The sequence below is a fragment of the Pongo pygmaeus genome, chromosome 16 (genome assembly GCF_028885625.2).
Source record: "Pongo pygmaeus isolate AG05252 chromosome 16, NHGRI_mPonPyg2-v2.0_pri, whole genome shotgun sequence".
Taxonomy (NCBI): Eukaryota; Metazoa; Chordata; class Mammalia; order Primates; family Hominidae; genus Pongo; species Pongo pygmaeus.
The window spans coordinates 53,459,050-53,480,756 of NC_072389.2; the positions used below are offsets into that span (position 1 = coordinate 53,459,050).

A 21,707-nucleotide genomic window follows, 5' to 3' on the forward strand; every position below is an offset into this window, starting at 1 on the left:
TGTAACTCTCTGTGTTTTTTAGATTTTTAAAAATTAAATTAAAACTGATTTCATATAGAGATGTTTCAATTATGTAATTTAGCCTCTAAGATCTCAAATCATTGCCTTGTGCTGCATTTAAGCGAATAAGCAACCAAAGTTTTTAAAGTCTTGTATACATTAGATAATATCCTTTAAAATAATTCTTTCAGAACAAGCGCATTGGCTCCACGCATAAGCTTCATGGCAGCTGTTTTGCCTACTTTCTTGTTGGTATCCATGTTCCAGAATCACACCCAGCTGCCTGCATTTGCATCATTGCATCATTTGCATCATTGCATCATTTGCATCATTGAGGGTGATAGATGTCTGACCTTCAGATAAAGGATGACGTCTCTATATTTTTTCTTATATTGCCCAGTAAAAAATCCAGCTGGAATTAAATCATACCAGATATTTACTCCTGAAGCAAAAGTATTTTGGGGCCAGGCACGGTGGCTCACGCCTGTTCATCCCGGCACTTTGGGAGGCTGAGGTGGGTGGATCACTGGAGGTCAGGAGTTCAAGACCAGTACAGCCTACATAGTGAAACCTTGTCTCTACTAAAACTACAAAAGTTACCTGGGCGTGGTGGTGGGAGCCTATAGTCCCAGCTACTAGGGAGGCTGAGGCAGGAGAATCGCTTGAACCCGGGAGGCAGAGGTTGCAGTGAGCCAAGATTGTGCCATTGCACTCCAGGGCGACAAGAGCTAGACTCTATCTCAAAATAATAATAATAATATTTTTGGCTAGCCTTGAGAGGTAGAACTCTCTAGAGATGTGAAAAAGGTATGAATGACAAAGAGTCCTGAAAATCAGAGAACACATATTGTGCCTATGTAGGGAGATTTCAACTGGGGAGTTTTCAGTGCACTGCTATTTAACTAATATCCTGCAGAGCCTACTTATTGCATACATAACAGTTATAGAACACAGGATTAGATGCCTCCAGAAAAGCTACAGGGGAGTTAATTGTATGCCCAGTCGCACACCTACCCATTGCCACTTGAACTTTTTGTAGGTAGAGGTCTCGATTGTCTATTTTCTGATTGGTAGGCTTTTTTATTACTTACTTTATGGAAACCCTAGCTAAGAGTAAATATGTATCCCCAAAGAAAAATGACTAACTTCTTAAACTTTGACAGATGCTCGCTATGTTTTCAATTTCCAAATAAAGTCAAGCTTCCAGGCTATAACAGCTGTTCAGCCCCTGGTCTCATCACTCATACGTACATGTTCAATTCTGTTACTTTTACAGCGGAACTGAACACCATTGCTCCCATCATCTCCAACTTTTTCCTGGCCTCATATGCACTTATTAATTTCTCCTGCTTCCATGCCTCTTATGCCAAATCTCCAGGTAAGCTGACTTCCAAACTAAAATATGCCTAAGCAAACAGTTAGTTTGTCTCAATAAAATGAAATAAATCAGTGAAAAGTGTTCAGTCTGTGTTTATATGTTTCCTTATATCCTAGTGGGAAGCGTAATCCACTTTATTTTGGTGAGTTTGGGGATGAGTTTTGAAATAGAAAAGGAATCATTTGAGCAATGGCCTTTTTGACCAACCGGAAAGTCAATTTTCTCCTGTGGTAATAAATTATTCATTGCAAGAGAAACCACATTTATTTCAGCAGTAGAAAAACACCACTATTTATTTCCAGGGTGAAAGTGACCACAGAAGTGGAATTAATGTATATATTTGAAACTTCCTTACTATCAAATTTGTTTCCTGCCCGTGGTGCAGAAGAGAAGGATGAGTAGTTCCCATAATTACCTGCTGAGTGGAGGCAATGTAGATAGGCTGCATTGATGCTGGTGGCATCAGTGCACCCTTTGGGCTGTGGTTTAAAGCTGTTCAAAATTTCACACCAAAGAACCTTCCCCTTTCTAGTCACTCCTCACCTCTTCTTTGCTTTCATTGTCCACTACAGTTTCTTCTGCCTTTCTACCAGAATAGAGAGTTGTCATTATCTACCTTCAGAAAGTTCTCCACCTTGAGAACTTTTACCGGATATATAAACACATTTCCACTCATTGAGGGCCTGACAAGGTATTAAGCCTCCTTTGGAAAAACTTGCTGCCAATAAGACAAAATATAGACGGCAGACCAATCTTAATCTAACGAATGCTAGGCTACAGAAAGTAGCAGAGTATTTTTGTTTCTTTGTGTGTTTTGTTAACACAGAAATGTGTGACTCCATGCCATGTTATGGCCACTTTTGAAAACTAAGGTGAAATAATAGAGGCAGCCAGGGAAAAGAGTGAAAAAGAGAACGGGAAAGAGGGGGAGAGAGAGGAAAATATAGAACAGCATATAGAGGAAGACACATGGATACGCAAACCCAGAAAATGTCTGCCCCTCTCTCTCTCTCTCAAACACACACACATACACACACACACACACACACACACACTCACGGACAGGAAGCCAGACTCAGAGAAAAATAAGGCTATTTTCAATGATGTTCTTGAAGTGCTATGTCCATCTTGTGGCCATTTAGGAAATTGCTCCCAAACACTTAAAGTTCTGTTGTGTTTTGGCATCTCCTAATTTAAAACGTACCCCATTCATTAACAAAAGGTGCCCTTCATATCAGAGCTTTTCCCTCCTGTCCATACTGTCTTCCAGTTGCTTCCATTTCACGGAACTAAGAGAACACAGAAAACCCCCACGCATGTGTGCACTGTGAGAAATATTTTCATTGCAAAATGCATGACATATTAACACATTGGGTTTAAGAAGCCTTTGCTAGCCATTAAGTTTAAAAAGCCATTTCTCCATCTTTTTTCATCAATTATTATTTCTGAAAGGGCAAGCACTGTCCTCTTAGGGTAATGGAAGCTACCAGGAAGTCAAGCAGATTGACTCTTGATGACTACTCCACCTTCTCCAATGGAGCAAAAAGCCCATTGTCTTCTTTTTGTCTTTCTCTGACAACCAAGAAGTTTCTCCTCCCCACCTGGTAGATCCCACTCTTTCCATTCCTCCTGCCTCTTTTCAGCTCCTGATGGCATAGATACCAGATGCTTAAGGTTTGGAAGTTTGGGAAGACAGTCGGGAGCACGGAGTATGGAGGGTCCTGAATGGCATATTTTTCAGATGCTTAACATTTCCTAAACTTTACAGCATTCTATTTGGTGTAAGTACCATCTTCATAGACCAGGGACCCAAGATCATAGGAAAATAATCACAGAGTCTGGAACTTGGCCTAAAAGTTCTGATTCTTTATGTCAGGAAAAAAACATGTTACCTGCATTCTTATAATATTCAGTGGCATGATCGCAGTAGAGTGGAAGTTTTCCTTCTGCATATTTTGTTTTCAGGATGGAGACCTGCGTATGGAATTTACAATATGTGGGTATCTCTTTTTGGAGCTGTTTTGTGCTGTGCAGTCATGTTTGTCATCAACTGGTGGGCAGCTGTCATCACCTATGTCATTGAATTCTTCCTTTATGTCTATGTGACTTATAAGAAGCCAGGTAAGATAATGACTGTATGGAATAGGGTTTCCAAATCTCTCTCTAACTACTCATTTATTAAGCATTTATTGAGCAGCTTCTATGTGCTTAGGTGAGGCATATGTAAGGTGGATATTAATAATATAATACAACATAATAGTAACAATAGTTGGGGCCGGGTGCGGTGGCTCACGCCTGTAATCCCAGCACTTTAGGAGGCTGAGGTAGGTGGATCACAAGGTCAGGAGTTCAAGACCAGTGTGGCTAACATGGTGAAGCCCCATCTCTACTAAAAATACAAAAATAAGCCAGGTGTGGTGGCGGGCCCCTGTAATCCCAGCTACTCAGGAGGCTGAGGCAGGAGAATCGCTCGAAACCAGAAGGCAGAGGTTGCAGTGAGCCAAGATCACACCACTGCACTCCAACCTGGGCAACAAGAGTGAAACCCATCTCAAAAAATAAGAATAAGAATAATAATAACAATAGTTAACCTTGTTGAGCACCTATTATATACCATGCACTCATTCAATCATCACAATACTATTAGTCCCATTTTACAGATGAAGAAACTGGGGTTCAAAGAGTTTACTACTTGCCAAAGTAATAATCAAGATGAGATGGAGCTGACCATATAACCAGAATGTGTATGATACCAAACCAACCTGACAAGCTTTCCATTATATCACTTTCTGTTTCTGATGTCCTGATAAATTAGATATAGTCCCTGTCCTCAAGGAGTTCACAGAGTCACACTTAAGGAATTAATTATGATACAATATAGTAACCACTATGAGAGTAATATGAGCAAATTGCTGAGAAAAGGGGAGGGAAGGATTAACTTTGAAATTATCCAGGAAAACTTTCTGGTTCCTAACTTATGTTCACAGAGTCAAACACTCAGTGGACATTTAACAAATATTTTTAAATGAATAAATAAATTAGGGGTTTTTTAAATAAAAAAAAAAAGCAAGCACCTGGGGTTTGGTTAATCAGTCAGGGAATGGTATTTTGGGCAGAAGGTGAAGCATGAATGACATTAAGGACAGATGCAAGTGCGGGGCGGCATATTTGGGAAGGCTCAAGGCCTTCAACACACAGAAAGTTCCTGAGTGATGGGGAGAAGGATCACAGGGACAGCCTGGAAGAGTTGGTGGGGGCCAGATAAATAAGAAACTTAAAGGTCATGCCAAAGAATCTGATGTTGTGAGCAATAGGAAGATGCCACAGGCTAATCAATTGGAGAAACAATTGGATCTGAACTTTGGGTGTTCACTTTAGTACCATGTATATTAAATTTAAGAAGGGCTGCAGACAGTGCAGTGCAGGGTAACCCAGAGCCACCCTCACATTCTCCTTTCCCTTACTCTGCCAGTAAAGCAGAGCTTGTAGTAACTACCTTGGAGGGGTCTGTTTAGCTTTTATTTATTACTTTACATATTGTTAACATCACGTATAACTTACAAATGGCAAAATTCAGCCCTTTTAAATGTGCTGTCTATATGTTTTGACAAATTTGTACAGTGCTGTAACCATCAACAAGGTACAGGATATTTCCATCATCCTCACAAGTTCCATTATACCCCTGTGTAGTCAGTCTCCACCCTCCAACTTAGCCTCAGGCAGCTGCTTTTCTGATGTCTGATCCTGTAGGTTTGCTTTTTCCAAAATACCATATAAATAGAAACATACAGGATATAGCCTTTGAGAAGACTTCCTTTCACTTAACAGAATGCTTTTAGATTTATCCATGCTGTTGCCTATGTAAGTGGTTTATTCTTTGGTATCACTGAGTAGTACTCTATTGTATGAATACATCACATATATTTTTAAATTCTATTCACCAGTTGATGGTCATCTGAGTTGTTTTCAGTTTAGGTCCACAGGACTTTATGTGGACTTATGTTTTCATTTTCCCTTAAATATCTAGTAGCGGGATTTATGATTAATAGTAAGTGTATATATAACTTTATATGAAACTGCCAAACTGTTTTCTGTGGTAGCAGTATTATTTTCCATTCCTACAAGCCATGAATGAGAGTCCTAGATGCTCCACGTGTTTGTCAGCATGTATTATTGCCAGATGATTTTTTAAAAGCCATTCTAATAGATGTGTAAAACACCTCATTGTGTTTTAATTTGCATTTTCCCAATGATTAACGATGTTGAACATCTTATTTGCCATCCATATATCTTTTTTAGTCAAGTGTCTGTTTAAATCTTTCACTCATTTTTTAGTTGTTTTATTATTATTCAGTAATGAGAGTTCTTTATTCTGGATGCAAATCCTTTAGTAGTATGTGTTTTGCAAATATTTTCTCTGTATCTGTGGTTTCTCTATTTTCCTTACAGTTTGTTTTGAAGAATAAAATTTCTAAGTTTTTGTGAAGTCTAATTTATCTTTTTTTTTTTAATGGCTTACCATGTTGCATCTGATCTAAGGTATCTTTTGCTAATCCAAAGTCACAAACTCCTAGAAGTTTTAATGCTTTGAAAAGTATATTTAGGTCTATCATCCATTTTGAGTTAATTTTTGTATATGATGTGAGGTATTGTTCAAGGTTCACTTTTTACATATAAACGTCCAATTGACAAGTAGAGTTTTTATCCCTATAAAAATAAACAGCCTAAGGTATGCTTAATGCCTGATGCACAATCAACACTTAATCAATATTGATCTTCTTTATCTCCAGATAATTACCGTTCACCCATTTCCCTGGCTCTCTAGAACAAGGCTGAGGAGAATAGGTTCTGTTTGTCATCTGGGGTGTATCTGTACATTCTTGCCAGGGACTTCCTCTCATAAACCTTGGAAGATCCATTTAATACTTAAATTTGTATAAAAAAAAAAAAAAAAAAAAAGACCGGATACAGTGGCTCACGCCTGTAATCCCAGCACTTTGGGAGGGCGAGGCGGGTGGATCATGATGTCAGGAGATGGAGACCATCCTGGCTAACACGGTGAAACCCCGTCTCTACTAAAAAAAAATACAAAAAATTAGCCGGGCGTGGTGGCGGGCGCCTGTAGTCCCAGCTACTCGGAAGGCTGAGGCAGAAGAATGGCGTGAACCCGGGAGGCGGAGCTTGCAGTGAGCCCAGATCGCGCCACTGCACTCCCGCCTGGGCGACAGAGCCAGACTCCGCCTCAAACAAAAAGAAAAAGGTGGGGGGAGGGGAGGGATGGTAGAGCCGACCTCCCTTATGATGAAGATTAGGGATTAGGTTCTCAAAGATCCAACTAAAATGTTTGCTAAAGAATCTTGACCCTCTTCATAGAATTCCCGTGCTATTCAGTTTTACTATTCAAAATATAAAGATTACTGCACACTATCTGTGTATACAGAAATGCTGCTTCTCCTTCCAGTTTAAGAATTTGGGCCAGGCGCGATGGCTCACGCCTGTAATCCCAGCACTTTGAGAGACCGAGATGGGTGGATCACAAAGTCAAGAGTTTGAGACAAGTCTGGCCAATATGGTGAAACCCTATCTCTACTAAAAATACAAAAATTATCCAGACATGGTGGCGGGTGCCTGTAGTCACAGCTACTCAGGAGGCTGAGGCAGGAAAATCTCTTGAACCCGGGAGGTGGAGGTTGCAGTGAGCCAAGATCGTGCCACTGCACTCCAGCCTGGTGACAGAGTGAAACTCCATCTCAAAAAAAAAGAAAAAAAAGAATTTGTAAAGACGCTTTGAATTTATTCAGGGACTGACCAGTTTCCCAAGTCTATCTGCCTGCAATGTGGTTATCGCACAGCCTCTCCCACCAAGCAAGATTTCTAGGACTGCAGTTGTACAGTCTGATCCTTTGCTGGAATGAAGCCTTCGCTTCTGAAGATTCACGTAGTATTCACAGAAAGATACAAAGTGCTTTTTAGGAAATCCCACACTATATTTTCTCTAATTTGGGCACTCATCTTTGCTGGCATAGCCAAGGAAAATCGTAGAAGGGAATGACTTGTAAAAATTATTCATGCTGCACAGAGGAAAGGTCAGTGCTTTTTATGCCAATTTCCTCCTTTATCCACAGATGTGAACTGGGGCTCCTCCACACAGGCTCTTTCCTACGTGAGTGCTTTAGACAATGCTCTGGAATTAACCACAGTGGAAGACCACGTAAAAAACTTCAGGTAAAGCTGGTGTCTCAGGCATCCTGGTGTTGTTCCACCCTAGAAGTGGCTCTCCTTTATGAGAGACAAGGGCATTCAAGTAGTTATAAGCTTTAGGGGTATATTCTAAAAATAAGCAGTCATACAAAACTGCCACATTTTCATGACAGCACCTCCTGTGAGTGCTTGTTTCCTTCCACACTCATCTATGCCCATCCCAAACTACAGCCCCTCATAGTGCCAGGTGTCACCTTCCATGCGTGGAGATAGCAAGGTGGACTAAGTAATGTGACTTCAGAGAGATGATCCTAAATCCCCACACACATTACTCTGCTATTGTTTCCATTCTGCTTAAGGCTTTAGGGCTTACTGAATTCTCTTAAAAGTAACGCTTTTAGCTTTTCATTAGTTGTATCTTATTTTGAATAAAACCTCAAGTGCAAGCTTGTATGAAGAATGAAAGAAAGTAACATAAAATTCTTGCTTGGAGAGGAACAGATTGCCTTGGGATTTGGGGTAGGTGGCTAGAGGAAAAAGGACAGGGGGACCGTATTAGTCCATTTTCATATTGCTATGAAGAAATACCCAAGACTGGGTAATTCATAATTTTAAAAAAAGAGGTTTAATGGACTCACTGTTCCACGTGGCTGGGGAGACCTCACAATCATGGCAGAAGGCAAAGGAGGAGCAAAGTCACGTCTTACATGGCGGCAGGCAAGGGAGTGTGTGCAGGGGAACGCCCTTTATAAAACCATCAGTTCTTGGGAGACTTATTCACTGTCATGAGAACAGCACAGGAAAAACCCACCCCCATGATTCAATTACCTCCCACTGGGTCCCTCCCACAACACATGGGGATTATGGGAACTATAATTCAAGATGAGCTTTAGGTGGGGACACAGCCCAAACCATATCATTCCATCCCTGGCCCCTCCCAAATTTCTTGTCCTCACATTTCAAAACTAATCATGCCTTCCCAACAGTCCCCCAAAGTCTTAACTCATTTCAGCATTAACTCAAAAGTCCACAGTCCAAAGTCTCATCTGAGACAAGGCATGTCCCTTCTGCCTATGAGTCTGTAAAATCAAAAGCAAGTTAGTTACTTCCTAGATACAATGGGGATACAGGCATTTGGTAAATACACCTGTTCCAAATGGGAGAAATTGGCCAAAACAAAGGGGCTACATGCCCCATGCAAGTCCGAAATCCAGTGAGGCAGTAAAATCTTAAAGCTCCAAAATTATCTCCTTTGACTCCATTCTCATATCCAGGTCATGTTGATGCAAGGTGGGTTCCCATGGTGTTGAGCAGCTCTGCCCCTGTGGCTTTTCAGGGTACAGCCTCCCTCCTGGCTACTTTCACTGGCTGGTGTTGAGTGTCTGCAGCTTTTCCAGGTGCACAGTGCAAACTGTCAGTGGATCTACCATTCTGGAGTCTAGAGGACTGTGGTCCTCTTCTTACAGATCTACTAGAGTGCCCCAGTGGGGAGTCTGTCTGGGGGCTCCAACTCCATATTTCCCTTCTGCACTACCCTAGCAGAGGTTCTCCATGAGTGCTCTGCCCCTGCAGCACACCTCTGCCTGGATATCCAGGCATTTCCATACATCCTCTGACATCTAGGTGGAGGTTCTCAAACCTCAATTCTGGTCTTCTATGCACCCACAGGACCAACACCACATGAAAGCTGCCAAGGCTTGGGACTTGCACCTTCTGAAGCCACCACCCAAGCTATACCTTGGTCCCTTTTAGCCATGGCTGGAGCAGCTAGGACAAAGGGCACCAAGTCCCTAGGCTGCACACAGCAGGGGGGCCCTGGACCATGCCCAGGAAACGATATTTCCCTCCTGGGCCTCCAGGCCTGCGATGAGAGAGGCTGCTGTGAAGTTCTCTGACATGCCCCAGAAATATTTTCCCCATTATTGATTAGCATTTGCCTCCTTGTTACCTATGCAAATTTCTGCAGCTAGCTTGAATTTCTCCCCAGAACATGGTTTTTTCCTTTCTACTGCAAATTTTTCCAACTTTTTTGCTCTGTTTCCTCTTGAACACTTTGCTGCTTAGAAATTTCTTCGCCAGATACCTAAATCATCTCTCTCAAGTCCAAAGTTTCACAGATTTCTAGGGCAGGGGCAAAATGCTGCCAGTCTCTTTGCATAGCAAGAGTGACCTTCACTCCAGTTCCCAAGGAGTTCTTCATCTCCATCTGAGACCACCTCAGCCTGAACTTTATTGTCCATATCACTATCAGCATTTTGGTCAAAGCCATTCAATAAGTCTCTATGAAATTCCAAACTTTTACACATCTTCCTTTCTTCTGAGTCCTCCAAGTCTCTAGGAAGTTCCAAACTTTCCCACATTTTTCTATCTTCTTCTGAGCCCTCCAAACTGTTCCAGCCTCTGCCTGTTATATCCGGTTCCAAAGTCACTTCTACATTTTTGGGTATCTTTACAGCAGCACCCCACTCTACCAGTATGAATTTTAGTCCATTTTCATGATGCTATGAAGAAATACCCAAGACTGGGTAATTTTTCAAGAAAAAGAGATTTAATAGACTCACAGTTCCACATTGCTGAGGAGGCCTCACAGTCATGGCAGAGGGTGAAGGAGGAGCAAAGTCATGTCTTACATGGTGACAGGCAAGAGAGTGTATGCAAGGGAACTGCCCTTTATAAAACCACCAGGTCTCTTCAGACTTATTCACTATCATGAGAACAGCATGGGAAAATCTGTCCCCATGATTCAGTTACCTCCCACTGGGTCCCTCTCATAATACGTGGGGATTATGGAAGCTGCAATTCAAGATGAGATTTGGGTGGGAACAAAGCCAAACCATATCAGGGACCACAAGACCACTTTTTCCTTACTGCACACTTTTGCTAGGACTAACTGAACTGAGAATACAAACATGTCAAGACAGACAGGCAGGATGACTCAAGAATACTGGTGCGAAACCCAAAAAATAGATAGGGGAGAGGTTGCCCCATTTTTTCAAGCCTTATACCTGTCATCCCATTGGAATGGTTCTAAGGTTACAGGCTTCTTGCAGGGGCCCATTTTCACATCTTTTTTTTACTTCCAGGCCGCAGTGCATTGTCTTAACAGGGGGACCCATGACAAGACCTGCTCTCCTGGACATAACTCACGCCTTTACCAAGAACAGTGGCCTTTGCATCTGCTGTGAAGTCTTTGTGGTAAGAGCCACTTCACCCCAGGGAAGTGCTTTTTCTTCCCTGCTTACCTTGGATTATTTTGGGTGAGGAGAAAAGGTACATGCAGTGACAGGAAAATAGCAAAAAAACAGTTTATAGGAGAGCCATCTACCTTGATTCATAGAGCAAGGACGAGCAAGAGCCCGTGATCCTGAATTTAAACAGGTAGCTGTAATGTGTTTCAGATTTCATAAGAGACCAACTAAAAGTGACAAATATTTCCAAATGATGGCCTTTGAGTCAAGAAAAAGATAGCTAGCTCAGAAATAAAATGAAGGCATTTGGGGTGATAACTGTCTACAGAAATATAAAAAGATGGAATGAGCCAGATAGAGCACTATTATAGAGATTAACTGATGAGGAAAGAACCAGACATAATGGCCTTAAATGACAGCACATAGAATTTAGATTAAATATTTGGATAAGTTTGATGACATTGCAGATACTCAAAAAACTAAACCAAGTTTTTCATGCCTTAGATAAACATTCAGAGCTAAATGAATTATTTTTGTCCAGGAAATACATGGTAGACTAATAATAACTTATTGGTGAGTTTCCTAAGAGGTATTCAAAACTGGTGCCAGTAATTTAATCATAATTGTTGACCAATTGCTCGAGTGTGGAGAAAGCATTAAAATAATAATAAAATAATAAGCCAAAGGGTGCAGTGGCTCATGCCTGTAATCCCAGCGCTTTGGGAGGCCAAGGTGGGCGGATCACCCGAGGTCAGGAGTTCGAGACCAGCTGACAATCATGGCGAAACCCTGTTTCTACTAAAAATACAAAAATTAGCCGGGCCTGGTGGTGCATGCCTGTAATCCCAGCTACTCAGGAGGCTGAGGCAGGAGAATCGCTTGAACCTGGGAGGTGGAGGTTATGGTGAGTCAAGATCACACCACTGCATTCCAGCCTGGGCTACAGAGCAAGACTCCATAATAATAATAATAATACAGTCTAAGTCCTCCACATTACCCCACCTCTACTTGTATTCTCTCTCTCTCTCTGCCTCTATCTCTCTCTCACACACACACACACCACTCAAAATTCTCAGCTATCAATGCATTTTTATAGTACTTAATTACTTACGTATTCTTCAAACCATTTTTCTTCAAAGCATTTTTCTACAGTTTTTCTTATTGGAGCCACACAATAGCCTAGTAAAGCAGGAGAGAAAAGTAGCCCTGTTCCCATTTTACTGATTGGGAAAGTGAGATTCAGGAAAATTAAATTATTGCACTGGATCACATGACAAGAAAGTGGCAGAGCCAAGATATCAGTCCAGGCCACAAAAGTGTGCTAAGTGTCACGCCTTGAGGAGAAAGCCTTAGCACACTTGCATCCTTGGGAGTACTATTGAAATCCAGCACCACTACTTAAATCTCCAATACCTGCCAAGGAATAGGGCTGTCAGGAAGTCAGGGGACTTTTGAGCCAGTCAACTCTGCCATGATGCTGGGGGCTAATTTACCACGTCATCATGATCATCACTTAAGCATTTCTTTACACTTGGCAGTATTCTAAATGCTCTATGAAGCAGTTGTTCATATTCTCTTTCCTCTCAGTGCTTATCTGACAGTAATTCAAACAATATAACTTAATGCAATTATCTGGTGGGAGATGGAGAGACTCCTACTGAGTACTTGTGAGAATGACAGGTTAAGTAATGACCAACTGTGACTCCAGAGAATTTTTTAAAATCTTATCAAGCACCCCTCTCTCATATTATCAACTTTGGTGCCCTGGATTGGTGGATTTCATTTTGGCCAATATAATCTAGGAGCCAGTTTTGATGAAATAAGCAGTTTGGGTTGTTTTTCTTCCCCAGCAATTTAGAGAAAACTAAGTTTAGCAGGCAATAAAATATCTTTAGGACTGAAGAAATAAACTGGGAGTATAAACAGTCATCTATTGGCAAAGGAGAAAGGGTCTCCTCAGAAACAAGAGAGATTGCTTTTAATTAACCGTTTGCTGCTTTAACTATATATAATACAGGAGGATAGTGCTGGAATATCATTTCATTTGAAGTAGGCACCTTAGTCTGTGCCACCAATGGCCCTGTTTGTTTGACACATACGTTGGGCTGCATTATACATTACTATACTGGTCTCTCCATGTGGGGCCTAAGAGTCTTGCTCCAAGGTGCCAAGGTTCTCTTGGGGGCAGAAATAGTTACTGCATCAGTTAATGACTTTCCAGTTAGTTACTTTGTATGAGCTCCTGGGGCTGCAGATATTGACAGCATTTTTAGACTCTAGGCTCACTCGTCAATCATCTTTGCAAAGAAACAGATGGAAGGGGATATAGGGGGAGTAAGTACGCCATTAGAAATTTTTTTCCAAAAGCAAAATGGTTGATGGTTAGGCCAACCTTGCGGAAAATGTTAAATAGTGATGATGATGAGAGAATGACAATTTAGTTTTTAAGTCTAGAAAGCTGGTGCTCATGGGCTTTTGAGAATAACAGTCAAGTTTCAAATCATTATTTTGCCACCTATTAGCCGTGAGTCCCTTAGGCACATAATTTCATCTATCTATGCCTTAATTTTCTCAGTTGTAAAATGAAAATAATGAAAATAGCACCTAAGTTATAGAGTTGTTATTTGAATTATAGAAGATAAGCTTTCTAATGCTGAGTCCGGTGTCCCTCAAAGAGTAAATGCTCAATTAACTTTCATTGTTATTGTGATATTGTTATTGCCAATATTGTTATTTTTGGTATGCTATAGTTGCCATTTTTATTCCAGAAATATATTACCTTCAATAAAAACCTAAAGCATGCTTTCTTAGAAAAACTAGGTCCAGCCACTGGATTTCGAACTTTTTAAGTGTGCAGCAGTTTGATCATGATGTAACAGTGAGATATGTGCTTCCACCCACTAATCACAGGACAGCAGGCTCTGGGCTCCATCCTCCTGGTGGCCTGCAGCTATTGAAGTACTTGCTTTAAGTGCTGTTACATTACCAGAAAGGAGCAAGACTTAGAACTCATTGGCATTTTGATGTGGGTGGATAGAGGGAAAACGTGTGGCCACAGCTGTCATTTCCTGCAACTGTAGCATTTTTGTATTTGAAATTAAGACAGCTGTACTCTTTGCTGGGCCCCAAGCACCCGCCGTGGCCTTCCAACTATCCAGCTAACTCTTAACACTCTCCGCATGCCTCTTCCTCTCTCTTGCTTTTTCACTATTCAGCTTAAAGATTTCAAGTGAGCAACTCTTCATCAAGGTAAATTTGGGGACCCATTCTAAAGAATCCAGCTTGGTAATTCAAAAAATACTGTCTATTCTTCTCTTTTGAACTAACATAAAATAAATAAATGACATACTTCTATCCCAATAGGCTTTATATTAAACATGTGGGTCATTTGTTCTTTTGTACCTATCACCATAGGAAGACAGAAGGAGGAAAACTCCACCTTGTAGTATGCCCCTCATATTTCTAAGCATAGCCAAGTTCAACAGGTTCAGCAAAGGGTAAGTTATTAGTTAAAAGTTGCAAGTTGCATCCTCCACCAGTTCTACCCTATGTATCCTGACACATACAAGCACTGCCTTTGTTAATGAAGTTTCCTCACTTATGTCATTCATAGTAGATACAGAGATATCCAAACCAATCATCCCAGATAACTTAATTTGAATTTATGTACCTGTAATTCTCTGGGCACACTATGTTCAGTTTTAGAAGTCTTATGGGATCAGTTGACACTTACCTTTCCCAGGTGCAAAGGCATCACACTACAGCAGTTCCTTATTCATATACTTCTCAATTTTACATTTAAAAATAGGAATTTTTTATTAAAACAAATAAACAGATATACATTTAAGGATCAAAAGTTAATTGAATTGAAAGTCGATTCCATTGATCTGGGATTTGGAACACAAATCAGAGAAAGTCATTATTGTCCAAAAACACGCCGCTTACCTCTTTTCTCAGTTTTGCTTGTCTTACCTCGCAAAAGGCTTTCAGGTTTACAGTGGCATCTTTTATCAAGTACATTGTGTTGTGCTGGTGGCTGAAGAAATAAGAATTTTTTTAAAAGATTGATTCTGTTTTTTAATTTTGAAACACTAAAAAAATTAATTAGGTTGAATCATATAAAATTTGCATTTTTATAGATCAAAATTGTTTGATACTGGCAGTTTCATATGGCTCACTATATAAAATTAAATGAGACCTTTAATTTATATTCTACCTTTCCTAATTAATGACTGTTAACATTTTGGGCCAGATGCAGTGAGTCCCTGCCTAAAAAAGTAAAAAGAAAAAAAAATTGGTTATAGAAGCTTCTACTCACTTTATTTTTATTTATTTATTTATTTATTTGAGACAGAGTCTCCCTCTGTCACTTAGGCTGGAGTACAATGGCGCAATCATAGCTCACTGCAGCCTTGAGCTCCCAGGCTCAAGCAATCCTCCCACCTCAGCCTTCTCAGTGTCCAGGACTACAGGCATGTGCCACCACACCCAGCTAATTTTTGTATTTTTTGTAGAGACAGGGTTTTGCCATGTTGCCCAGGCTGGTCTCCAACTCCTGGGCTCAAGCGATTTGCCCTCCTCGACCTCCCAAGGTCCATTATAGGTATGAGCCATTGCACTCGGCCTTCCACTCACTTTTTAAATGAAATAAGCCATTACAGATCAAGTTAAAGCCCCTATTAATACCACTGCAAACCCCTGGTTCTCTCCGTCCCCCAGAGGCAATGTTATCTGAATTTTATGGGTATTCTTCTAATCATTTCACACATGGATACCAAAATGTAAATCTATCTTTATTCATGTTTTTCTTACTCATTAATGTTACTTTAAACCTGATTGTCCTCTCTTGTAAAGGAAGAAAGGGATGGACTTTGACCAACTTTTCTCATGTAGAATCTCTCTTAGACTTTTACCCTGTTTCTTTTTCTCTTTTTTTTCTAAAAAATTATAAATTATCTTAAGAAAACCTAAAGCTCTCTTTGAATTCTCTGTTTGAGGAGTTCTCAATAAATCTCACAGAAGACACCTACCTCTTAACTCTTGAACTGCATAAGGAAGGCAGTTCAAGCCCATATAACCCCGGGAAAACTAAATTCTCGTTTCTTCTTCTATCTTTCAGCCTCCTCTTAATCTCAAATTTCACATCCACCAAGGAAAAAATGTATTCTTTCTAGATGCATCTTATTCTTTTTTTATCAGTGAGCCTCTGTTATGATGTTAATAAAATAGTGACATTACCAAATATTGAAAGAATGAAATGACCTATGAATGGGCACTAGCATGTATGGTAAGATAATATGGACCAAATCAGAAAGGGAAAGATTTTCTTTCCCACAATTCCAACCAAAGCACCATGAAAACAAAGACAGACTAATAAGACTTTCAATGTTAAAAAAAAGAAAAAAGTTGGAAGGAATATTGCACTTGGCAAATTCCTCTGTTTGATCCGAATGGGGCTGGAACCCCTTTACAAACTCTTTTTCATGATAGTCACTTATTTAAAGTAACATCACATCAACTTCTCCACACTACATAATTAGAAATGCTTTACCCCTTTCTCAATTAATATCAAAGTTATAATATATACAACATTTTTAAAGCTTCTTTGTTTGAATCCTGAATTAATTTATGTACTCATATTTTGGATCCCAATGAAGCTAATCTCTATAATGTTATAATGGGGTAGTAAAATTCATTTTTATAACTATGACATATTTGAATGTTGAATAATTGTATTCCAGTATCTTTTCTCTTTGTTAGTTTGCTTTATTCTTACTACATTTGTATCACAGCCTTCCTTGCTTCGCATTAATAAATGTGCTACAATGATGTTATAATCGTTTTTAGCAAAGAGAGATTCTGCATGAAACATTTTTATGACTTCTCAATATGGCAAGTTCAGGCATTAAAGTAAATCTCTCTGTCACAATTAATGTTTAATCTGGATTTTTATAATACTAACAGACATACATTAGACTGTATTTATTTAAATAAATGCCATTCTCCCCAGGGGTTCACAGTCACTGTGGTACAACTCACTACACTGATGGTTCAAAGTCTTTCCTGTTTGTTATTCTTCTATCTAACAGCTGTTGTTACCACTGAACTTCCTTGAATAAAATATTCTTTCTTTTTTTTGCAGTTGATGAAGTTTAGAATGCTCAAAGAAGGACTAGTGATTCAAAATGCATTGACAATCTGGAAACCTGAGCCAAATTGATCCATAATGGCACATCTTTCCTTAGACTAGGTCATCTAGTTTAGTAACTACCCTCCCAATCTCTCTACCTTTTCTATCTTCATGGAAGTTTCTTGTTTTTAAATTTTCCTTTAATGGGAAGTCAACTAAACTGTTTTGAAAAGTTGGCAGGTTCTAGGAAATATGCTGGAAAAAATAAGAATATAAAGAGTCTGATCCAATTTAAATAGAATATTAAAATGGAAGGGACCCCAGAGATTGAATGTTGTGTAATAGAAATATATTATGTGCCATATATGTAGTTTAAAATTTTCTAGTAGCTAATTAAAAAGGAAAAAGAAATAGGTAAAGTTATTTTTAATAATATTGTATTCAACCCAATGTGTCCAAAATATTATAATTTCAATATAGAATCAATATAGAAACATTACTGAGATATTTTACATTCTTTTTCATACTGAGACTTTGAAATCCAGTGTGTAGTTTATGCGTCCAGCATATCTCAATGTGAACCAGCCACATTTCAAATGCTCAATAGCAGCATGGACATACAGGCTATCATATTGGGCAGTGATGACCTAGGCAATTGCCTGAGTTTTAACAATGTAGAACATACCTCAAGAGAGGACAAATGGCAGGCCCAGGGTGTCAGCCAGTCAGTACCAGATCTCAACCCAACATTCGGACTCACAGTTCGGTGTTCCTGCAAGCACAGTGGTAAAATCACATCTGGGGCTTTGATGACATTGCACTAGGTACTTTATTATTACTACTTAAAGCAACCTTGCAGGAGCAAGAGTTTATCCTCATTTTCAGAATAAGATATAAAAGCTCAGAGATAAGGAATTACTTCCTCAGGCTTAGATCTGAGACCAGTTTTGTCTGACCGCAAAACCTGGGCTTTTTTTTTTTTTTTCATGCATCCCAATGCCCTTTCTCTCCAATGTAAGACCCTTTAAGACCGTGACTCCAAGTGTGGTCTGTCTAAGGAGCAGCAGCATCTGTTGTCTCCAGGAGTTTGTTAGAAATGCAAAATCTTGAGCCCTGCTTCAATACCTACAAGGCTGCATTTTATCAAGATCTCAAGTAATTCATGTAAAATCTAAGCCATCTCAACAAAATACAAATCTCTCTATAAATTAAAAGAATTTCCCGGGAAAATGGATCTGTACCCTGTCAGACATATGGCAGATAATCAGAAATAACTTTTGGATTGAATTACATCATGAGAAGAAAAGAACTAGCTTGGACATTTAAGGAAGGAGAAATAAAAATAGAATTTTTCATTAAAAATAGGTTTCCAGAACTAAGTCTTGAAATTATAAAATGCCTTATCAGCCATCACAACACCTGTCTTCTTCCCTCTTAATCTCTTCCACTCTTCTTAGGTCATAAGTATGTAAACTTTTGTTCCCACCAAATTCATTGAATGACAAGGAAATGTTAATGTATTTGAATGGAAGTGTGGCAACATTACACAGGGAAAAGTGGTATAAGGGTATTTTTGCCACACGAAAAAGCAATGCATCAGCCAAATAGAATTGACAAGATGCGCAGTTCATGGCAGGATTTGCAGGTCACCATGTTCTACCTCCCATGGAGCTCTGTCCATTTCTTGAAATTAGGCTCCAGCTGAGATTTCTTTGGTGTTCCTCAAAGTGGCTCTCGCTAATGAGTCAAAGGTTGATTGTGTATTTATCCTAAGCCTCTTCAATCACATTTTCAGTATTTTCCTTGTGTCATTTTGCCCTCAGCTCTTCCTTTCATTCAGTGTCAGGCAGTAAATTAAGTAGATGTTAATCAGTCTAGATGTTTTGGGTAGAAAATGAATGGTGTGAATAGCACAGGTCATCTCCAAAAGGCTGAATCTGTGGAACCCTGTTCAGTGAGGTGTTTTTCCCTTTCCCATTTCTTAACTCAGTGGGGCATTGCTGACTATTTTTGTCCTTTAGAGAACAACAGCAATGTGATATATAATAGCAGGGTTCTAACCAATATTTCATTGTGTCGCACAGGGACCGCGCAAACTGTGTGTTAAGGAGATGAACAGTGGCATGGCGAAAAAACAGGCCTGGCTCATAAAGAACAAAATCAAGGCTTTTTATGCTGCAGTGGCGGCAGACTGTTTCAGGGATGGTGTCCGAAGTCTGCTTCAGGTAAGGCTGCATTGAGGGAATGAGCACAGAGGCAAAAGACAATTAGCGCTCCATGTTAATAAGGCTCCCAAAGTGAACGGTTGTAGTTAGGCAGCCCAGCATCAGAGATCAGTGCAGATGGTTAAGGAATTATTTTGAATTCCTGGGTATAGGCAAAGCTAGAACAAAAGCAGAGAAGTTCTATTACAATGAACTATGAATGATACACTGGAAATGGAAAATGAGGTTGCCTTTGGCCACCAGCATACATTCTGCCCCCGTACTTATTGAAATGCAAATTTGTTCTGGTGGTTGACGACATTCAGGATCCTATTGAAACTTCAAACTATTTTTATATCTCATACTGCATATAGCAACGCTCAAGTCAGGCATTCTTTTCCTTTTTTCTTTTGCAAATGGTGTTAGGGCAGCTGCTAAACCAACTAAATTAATGCATGGTGATCTGGGCATAAAATCTCCCTATCCTCCTGAATTATTTCCAGAATGTTGAATAAAATGTAATAATCTCTACAGCTCAACGTTAAATCCCACAGTTCTCACATCTTTTCTCCCTTGTTTTTTTCCTTTTTCCTTCCTTTATCTCTGCTATAGTAAGTACGTAAAATCTTTCCCTAGTTCTGATCTTCATAATTTAGAGTGACAGAGAATCCTTAAAACAATCCAAGAGACCCTCAGAAATTGTAGAGCTTGGCTTTCCGAGCATTTTGGGTTTAATATGGTTGGAAACCCTAATTATATATACATGAAATGGTGCATTTGGCTTTCAGAGTTACCGTATCTCAGAGTGTCAGAAGTCAGAACTGCATCCAGGTAACTCAGATGCGCATGCAGGCAGGAAAGAAAAAATATTGGTTAAGCTTAATTGGTAACATTTTGGAGCTTAAGAGCATTTGATGCAATCCTGTGCCTAATTTCCCTTAAGAACACTTGTGAAGTAGCTGCACATACAGAGAAACAATTTCTGCAAAACCTATTACCCACAATGAGCCTCTTTTCATCTGTTATTAATTTGCTAAACCATGGAAATAGGTGTTATTGCAAGATGCTGATCTTTCTTTCAGTACCAAGTTAGTTTTCAATAGCTCTTTGGTTAAATATGTTGTCACTATTAGTCATTTATTATAAAATTATCATAGAAGACTTGTAAAATAATATTTTCAAGTAGGAATGGGAATATGGACATAAAATAAGAGCAGGGAAAGAAAAGACACAAGTATGAAAAAGAATTATTGAATCCAGAAGAAATGGTAGAAAATTTGAACATGCATACATTCATATGAATTTTTTCACATAAAAAGTGAAGTACAGGGGAGCCATGGCAAAAGGACAAGACATAGCACTATGCAATTCATAGGTGCTTAGTAATATTGTTAAATTAAATTTGATTAACTGGAAGCTGTATGTTGTCATCTAATGAAGGGAAACAACACTTCTGATATGGAAGATGGCTATTAATGATACTGTCATATAAAAGAATTAGGTTTTGGAAACATAATGCAGTCACTCTTCAATAAATAACATAAGTAGAGATTTCAGTGATCCTTTTACATAAGAATTTTCCAAACATGGATTTTATTGCTAATGACATTATGGATATAACAGGTGGAAATGAGCTTTGAACCACTAAGTTACAACGTGCATACCAACAGTTAAGCTGACCCTCACTTGATTTTAAATTATTGAACCATTTTAATGAGTGTGTCAGAAGAAATGCAAATGACTGCTAATTTAGAAAAGCTACATTTGTGTCATCTAAAATCCATTTATAGCTGAGATGACTTAGAATTAATCTTTCTATTTTATGCTTGGGTACAGGCATGAAGGACATGCACTAAAATGTAATCTAATCTTCAGAATCTTCAGAACATTACTTCAGTGCTCCTTTAGACATTATTTTTCATTTGTGCTGGTAGTTTCCCAGTACGGTAAGGATTGCCCACGTTTTTATGTCCTCTGTTTAGGCCTCAGGCTTAGGAAGAATGAAACCAAACACTCTGGTGATTGGATATAAGAAAAACTGGAGGAAAGCTCCGTTGACAGAGATTGAGAACTACGTGGGAATCATACAGTAAGTGATGGCTTTCAAGACGTGTTCTTGTTTATAAAGCACTAAGCAGAGCAGTACATAACTTGTACTGCACATAACACTGTTGTGTCAGATTAAATTGCCTGAGAAGAGTACATTCCCCTGGTACTCTGACTTCTTTCCCAAGGTGAAAAAAACACCACCAATAATAGAGTTTGAGGGAATCAGAGTGTCAGAGGAGGCAGGGTGAGAGAAACACCAGTGTCAGAGGAAAAAGTAAATGTTTAGAGTTACAACCTTAAAATCTATTTACAAGATTAAAAGCAAAGCACAGCTAAGCAAGGAGAAATTTTTCTTTCAAAACACCTGGAATCTTGGGTTGGCTGGTGTCTCCAATTCAGTCATTGTCTTCTTCTGAGCCTCTGATAATTCTTTCACTATCCCAGAGCCCTATATCTCCCTCTGCTAAGAGGCTCCCATATGCCAGGTGCTTCTGCTACCAGGTGGAGCATCATTGGCTTGTGCACAGAATGTGAGTTTCTGGTGGTATATAACCTCT

The 21,707-nt window shown here is 39.4% G+C and overlaps 1 protein-coding gene across 4 annotated transcripts in view; it reads left to right on the plus strand.

The window, feature by feature from the left end:
- Positions 1 to 21,707, plus strand: part of SLC12A1 (solute carrier family 12 member 1) — a 97,356-nt gene that overhangs the window by 42,013 nt on the left and 33,636 nt on the right. For all 4 annotated transcript variants that reach the window (XM_054450420.1, XM_054450419.1, XM_054450421.1 and 1 more), the window contains exons 14-19: positions 1,277 to 1,378; positions 3,344 to 3,499; positions 7,504 to 7,603; positions 10,663 to 10,774; positions 18,982 to 19,122; positions 21,084 to 21,190. In XM_054450420.1, coding sequence (XP_054306395.1) covers positions 1,277 to 1,378; positions 3,344 to 3,499; positions 7,504 to 7,603; positions 10,663 to 10,774; positions 18,982 to 19,122; positions 21,084 to 21,190 — 718 coding nt within the window. The remainder of the gene's footprint in view (positions 1 to 1,276; positions 1,379 to 3,343; positions 3,500 to 7,503; positions 7,604 to 10,662; positions 10,775 to 18,981; positions 19,123 to 21,083; positions 21,191 to 21,707) is intronic.